At 30.9% G+C, this 7,503-nt stretch overlaps 1 protein-coding gene across 1 annotated transcript; it reads left to right on the top strand.

Moving 5' to 3' along the window:
- Positions 1 to 1,377: 1,377 nt before the first annotated feature.
- Positions 1,378 to 2,002, top strand: LOC120086132 (uncharacterized). Its single transcript, XM_039042596.2, has one exon. The coding sequence runs from the start codon at positions 1,491 to 1,493 to the stop codon at positions 1,845 to 1,847; it is 357 nt and encodes a 118-aa protein (XP_038898524.1). The 5' UTR covers positions 1,378 to 1,490; the 3' UTR covers positions 1,848 to 2,002.
- The last annotated feature ends 5,501 nt before the right edge of the window (positions 2,003 to 7,503 follow it).

Genomic DNA, 7,503 nt, shown 5'->3' on the forward strand with positions numbered 1-7,503 from the left:
AGGAGCTGAAAAATCTTAAAAAAGCACACAACTCTCGTGAAACAGTCCAGCGGGACCACTCGCCACGTCATCCACGCATCCCAAACCTTATCCATTTTTATTTACTCTTTTACCCTTTTCCCGCTCCCTCATTTTTCCATTCCCTTTATACCCTTCCCGGTCAACTCTCACACTGCGACCGTACAAGTCACTATTAGATGTTTAAGGTTAATTACAACTTTACATTCTTAATCCCTCTTTGATGGTTCATTAGTAAGGATGTCCTACAAAATCGCTCCATAAATGACGCTTTTATAATTATGAATAATAGGGAATTGTGAATTTCTAAGATCATAGTCTAAAAAGTTGATAAGATATAAAAATATTTTTTAGTAATAAGATCCACAAACCCTTTTAACTAAACAATAAGAATAAGTGCAGTTCACAACTCGTACGCCTCAACTTTTTGAGGCAAACATAACTTTAATATTTTTATCGTCGTTGTTTTTACTCTCGCTTCTTGTTTAATTATACTTTTCTTACTTTTTTTGGGTTTAATAAATCTTTCAATTTTAAAAGATATCTATTAAATTTCTAAATTCTTGATTTTGTATTAGTTAAATCTTAAATTTTTATCTAAATTTAAAAATTTATTAAACAAATAATTGAAGGTATAAAGACTTGTGTGATATTGTAAAGTTCAATAACCTAATAAAAAATTGAAACATTAGAAAGATAGGAATTGCTTTTAAAATTAAAGTTAAACAGGTTAGACATTAGAATTTTAGTCTTATTTTAAATGTCAAGTTAATAAATATCCCCTAAACAATGAGGTTGGTTCAATTATATCTTTAAATTTTTTAAAAAATTTATTTAAAATCTTAAAGTTTGAAGTTTGAAGTTTGTTTCAAAACAACCATTATATGCTTTTGCCATTAAATTCATATATGGCAAAGTTTGTATATGCTTATGCGTATATATATATATATATAAAAAAGATAATAATAATAAAGACACATAGTACATCTATGAAACATATCTCTTATTATTTTCTTTCGTTCAATATAACACTTCTAATTTTATGTCATTTCATTCCAGATTTTTTTTTAAATTAATTTTAACCCTCAAATTTACTTATGATAGGTATATGTTTAGATTTATTCATTTAAATAATATAAACATAAACCGTCTTTTTTGTCCATGAATTTGAATGACAAAAAAAACTTTTAAGGTGTTTTGAAGGGAAGAAAATTCAAACTTTATCTACTTAAATGAAAAAATTAAAAGTTTGGGATGTAATTGAAATTAATCAATAGTTTAGGGGTATGTTTGATAAATGAACCTATTTTATAATTGAAAAGACCCGAACCGGACACGGTCAGCCGATTTCATATGGTTTTAAAGCACCTGATTACAACCCACCTCCCTCTTCGCTTAAATACCGTCCTCTCCCGGTAACTTTATCAATTTATCTTTCTTTTTCCAATCCCTACCTTTTTTTTGCTTCTCTCATGGCGACCAATCTTGCCGTTTTCCATCCCGCTCCGATCAGAGCTTCTTCTTCTGGAAAATCCGAACCTAATCGCCGGAAGGCCACCGCGCCAAAGTGGTGGTCCCCGATCTTCGGCTGGTCTTCCGAACCGGATTACGTCCTTTCTTCCGCCGCGGAACAGTCGGTTCTGAATGCCGAACCGGAGCTCGAAGGTGGAAGAACCAGATCCAGATTTGCACCTGGATGCTTCACGGAGGAGAAGGCGAAACTTCTCCGAATGAAAACGCTGGAGAGCTCCACTTTCCATGACATTATGTACCATTCGGCGATCGCGTCGCGTCTCGCTTCCGATTTGTCGGACCGAAGCAAGAAATAGATCTACGAAGTTTGGCGCAGTGAGGTATTGTATTGTGTTTTTGGAAATCTGTATCTGTACTGCCTTTTTTCTGTAAATCATCGTAATAACGAAAAATTTGGGGAAGGACGTAATTCTTCATTTCCTAATAAATTTACCTCTTCTCTTGCCTTTTAGAACGTTTAGATTACGGAAACTTCATACCTACTGCAACTATTTTCCGTCTGATTATTGATCGACGACGATTGATTTTACATTGTTTTCTCATTATAATCAGTCTATTTGCATCATTGAAATGGCTGTAGATGAATCATACATCTTGATGTTGACGGCCTAGAAATCTACGCCGGCTGTTGTTAATTTTACAACTAAATAGTGATTAGTGAAGTGATTATCTAAATCTTTCCTTATCGATTCTTCTTGGTGTCAATGGAGTTGAGAAAGAATTTGATGAGATGTTTGAGTAATCATCTCGAGTGGATAATTTACATAATTTTTAAATGGATCTTCACTGTTTAAGTTGGATTATCTATAATTGAATCCAGACGAATTTTCTGTACGGTGAATGATCTAGTTTTTGGATCGAACAATTTATTTGTTTAATTGAGGAGGAATTATTACAATGGTTGTTCTTTTATGGAGAGCTAAAAAATCCCCATCGGTTTTCATTTAATTTGTTACAAAATCTGATGGATTTGAAGACTTTCATGAATTTAATTGGAATGGATTTTGTTAATACATTCAGTTAATCGGATTACAATTCAATTGATCTTAAAAAAATCGTCGTGACATTTATTAATTATTATTTTGGATAAGGTTATTTAATTTAATATTTATTTCGTTAGTTGGGCTTAATTTTCACAATTATATTCGATGTAGTTGAAAAGAAAAAAGTTGAATTAAACAAAATATTATTCTTTTTATTTCTGAAATAAATGTTCTATAAATGAAAAAATTTTAAATAGTCTAACTCAAATATTGAAATTGCCGTCACTTTAATTTGAATATTAAAAAAAAAAATTATGAGAGTTTGTGTTTTGATAAAGCATAAACTATTTAACTAAAATACATTTTATTTTCTTGAAATGTAAGGCGGAAATTTCGGTCTATTATTTTAATCTGCATATTAATTCTGGAAAATAGAAAAAAGTATTTAAAAGAATGACGAATGTCTTTAATTATGTCAAGGGGAGGGTGCTGTTCTATCTAATATATATATATATTTTACTTTCAATAACAAAAATCATGATTATTTAGATTAATTAATTCGAGCAGTTGTTTTCGAATTAGGTCACGAAGTGTAATAAATAAATAATCACAAAGAAGGGAATCTCGATGACTCACGAACACGAGTGATGATAAAATAAGCAAAAATTCTTTCTTTTAGCTATGACTAAATGTTAAGTTAAGAAATGTATTATTATTATTATTATTATTATTTCGTGAAAATATCAGCTACATACAAGTTAAATCACCAACATTACGACGACATTAAATCCTCCTTTAAAATAAGAAGGGGGAATTACTCAATAAATTGAGAAAAACCATCCTAACTTATTATTAATTTTTTTAAAAAATATGTTGTTTTTAGAAAAAGTATTTCAAATGATAAAAATATTTATAAATATAGCAAAATTTTAAAATCTATGACATTGTTACACCCCTGTTACACACCAGGATCTATCCTTGATAAATTTTAAAATTTTGTTATAGTTTTAATATTTTGGTTCATTTTACTATATTTGGAAACAATCCTCGTTTTTATTTATGATACAATTATTTTTCATATATTTATATTTATTTTATATTCATAATTTTTTTTGGTTAATTCATTCTCCAACAACTCCTAAAAATAAATTTTAAGCACTTTAGAAAAAAGATTATGATATAAATTGAAATTAAGCTATTAATCTTAATTTAAGTATATGAAAATAATTAAATGAAAATTTGACATATTAACATTTTATTTAATTTTAAAATAAAAAATTGAAAAAATGACCCAACTAATCCAAATCAACCCAATCTAAATGTTTTATGATTTTGTTGGATTGGGTTCATTATTTAATAAGAATTATTTGAATTGAAGAAATTTATAATCGAACAATTGAATTGGTCTAAACAGTGTTTCAACCCAACCTAACCTAATCCAACCTACGAACACTCCTAATTTAAATAATCTTTGCATAATTGGATTCAACGATCATGGGATGGCTAGAGTTAGAAAACAGAATACGAATTTTTCCTCTGCTGTATATTTGCTGTACATTTGATAAAACCAATACAAGGCTTTAAATAGCCGTTGGAGAGAAAGAATAAAGAGATGAATGGAATAATTTAAATACAGGTGTATACTTTTGATTGGTTGAGTGTAAATATTCTTTCTAATCAATTACTCTTCTAGAAGGAAGGTGACTTGGCAGTGGTGCAATTGACTTGGAGGTGCCTTTTATGTATGTGTATTACTTACTAGACTGCTGACATGGCTTTCTTTAACAGCTAGATGGATGGTAGAACCTCCAAACTTCTCAAAGTTAGCAAGTAAACCCTCTATCCAATTATTTTTGGGTTGTAAACATTTTCAATTTAATTAATTCAACCTAGCAAATTGCAACATAACTCAATGGATAACCTATCAATCACCCAAATAATTATTAAGCTAAAAAATATAGTTAATTCAATCTATGTGATAATTTGAATAATTTAGCTTATTTGAGTCAATAAAATCCCAGTTTAAAGTCATGTTTGATTACTATTTGATTATTGACAATTATACATGTTTTCTCAATCTTCGTTTACAATTATTTTCATCTTCTCTATTAAAGATTTCAATGCAAAATCAAAATCTAAAAACATAAATAGGTTTTGAAAATATGACTTGAATTTTATAAGCATTCCTTAAAGCATTTCTAATAAGTAGAAAACAAACTAAAATTACCTACTGGTGAAAAAAATATTTATAAACTTAATTTTTAAAAATAAAAAAATCAATAACCATAGACATTTATAATCAATTTTTCACACATCTAGTCCAAAATAAAACTAGTAGATAGAACTGACGAGATGATGTTGTTCACATGTTTATTTCAATGAGAGTTTCACAAATAACCAATATTGAATTGAAGAAAAAAAAACAATCAAACCGACTGAAATTAACAAATTCTAATATGAAATCCCTAGTACTTTGTAATATTTAGGAATTATTTTTGGGTTGAGAATTCCTAATTTTAAATTACTACAACACACAAAATCAATTAGCATTACTCCAATAGGAAGAGTTGGAGAAGATTACCGTAATGACCCGACCTCTTGAGTACTCTGACAAAGGCCGTTACGACTAAATACATATTTAAAACTCAAATATTTTGTTCAAAAAAAAATTCATTAAAACAATAAGGATAGTTAAACTCGAAAACAAATAAATAATAAATAAATAAAACTTTTATTCATAGTTTTTCCAAAATAAACTCGAAAACAAATAAATAATAAATAAATAAAACTTTTATTCGGGGTTCCCTAAATAATATTCATAAAGAAAACATTCAAAACGTTAAAATTTGCTGTCTCACATTAAATTCTAGTTTCAAAACATTCAAATGACAAAAACATAGACTATGCAGAAGCGATTTCTCTTGTCCTCTGTCACTTGCCAGCTTATTCCTATCATTCCCTGAAAACATAAAGGAATAAAGGACATATAACAATACCTAGTAAGTGATCCCTTTACCGAGATCATGTTGTACATTCACATGCAATGAATGGTTGTGATTAGTGGAACTTTCATGGTGAAGTTATTCCTGAATAGCTAACTAAGGGGATAATCTGACTCGCCTTAACTTACATGTCTAGTGGCCTAGTAGCACATCGTCAATCATGGGAAAAGAAACATAATCGTGTACCTGTCGGTTCACGCATGTCTAGAGCCTAAAGACACACCGTCAATCATGGGAAAAGAAACATAAACATGAACTTGTCGATTCATGCATGTCTAGCAGCGTGAAGGGGGATTAGACTATGCATCCACACGCAGTGAATGTTGGGCTTGTGGCTCAAACAACTACAATTGTTTCAAATAATGAAAAGAAATAAAATAACGTTCTGTCTTGCCTTGACTTGCATGTTTAGTGGCCTGATGGCACACTGTCAAACATGGAAAAGTAACATGAACGTGAACCTGCTGATTCACGCATGTTTAACGGCCCAAAGGTTCACCATCAAACATGAAAAAGTAACATGAACGTGAACCTAAAGATTCATGCATGTCTAGCGGCTCGAAGGCACACCGTCAAACATGGAAAAGTAACATAAACGTGAACCTCTCGATTCACGCATGTCTAGCAGCCCGAAGGCACACCGTCAAACATGGAAAAGTAACATGAACGTGAATCTATCGATTTAGGCATGTCTAGCGGCCCCAAGACACATCATCAAACATGAAATTAGACCCGTAGGTCCTCTGAAATAAAACATGCATTAAGGCGAGACGGTAAACTGTCATATTGGTCTAATCACGCATCACAAACATAATTTCATGAGTAACCTCACAGTTCAGATCATAGCATAGCATGAAAGTACAAACATGCACATAATACTTATAAGTGTCATGCAACAAGTATATCATAAAGACAAAATCATGCTTCTAAAGTCCATTAATTAATTTTATAAATCTAATCTAGGCCGCCTGACACGAAGGCACCGATAATAGTACCACTTACCTCAAATTAAGTCAAGGACAGTTATCTCGACAACCAACTCCAACAATTCACTTGAACTAAAACCAACGAAAGAACCGAACGATCGTAAATCCTGCTAGAAAGCACGCCACTGAACTCCAAACTTCGAATAGTAAATGTTCAAAAACTCGTTTCCCTTGTTGGACATGACCAGAAATGCTCTCAAACTTCAATCTAAAAGCGAAACGTAAAGGATATCAATCAATTTGGGCCAAAAGCTAATGGGTGGTCAAGAACCTCCAAGAATTCTAAAACTTACCCAAAATATCAATTTCGGTGACAATGGCATCAGCGGTGATGGCAACCATAGATAGACAACGGGTGTTGCTTTTGGATGACATAAATTGTTTAGGCTAGCGGCTGGTAGTGAGGGTCTTGCATGAGGAGGGTTTGCGAGAGTGGAAGGGAAGGGGAATTTCTAGTTTTGTAGATTTTATTCAGTAGCAATTACGAACAAACCAGAGCTTCAAACAACAATCCAACCGTTCAAAATAAAACTCTATATGTCTCAAACAGACTGACCAAATTTGAGCACGATCCAACGGTTCAAAATCCGAAAATCGACAATTTTAGGGAAGTTATCGCTGAAAAATCGAATTGCTTTCTTCTTGATTTCTAGCCTCTTTTCACTCTCATTTAATTCTGAAAAAGCTCAATTCTTTTATTTTTTCAAATTTTGAAAAGAGAAATAAAATATTTTATCACATTATCTCCAAAATCTCCAAAGAATCTATTAAATAAATAAATCGATTAACTTTTTAAATGATCTTAATTTAGGCTTCAAAAACCAAAATTAAATGGTATAAGATCTGCAAATGATCCAATAACCACCCTTCCTTTTTTTTTTAGTAATTTTAAAATACTATGGTGGTTCCGTTGCTTTATTATTTCGTTTGTTATTCAACAATCCCAAAGTTTCTTTTTTTAAAAAAAATAAAAAATAAATA

The sequence above is a fragment of the Benincasa hispida genome, chromosome 9 (genome assembly GCF_027475165.1).
Source record: "Benincasa hispida cultivar pf3 chromosome 9, pf3_genome.v1.1, whole genome shotgun sequence".
Lineage (NCBI taxonomy): Eukaryota > Viridiplantae > Streptophyta > Magnoliopsida > Cucurbitales > Cucurbitaceae > Benincasa > Benincasa hispida.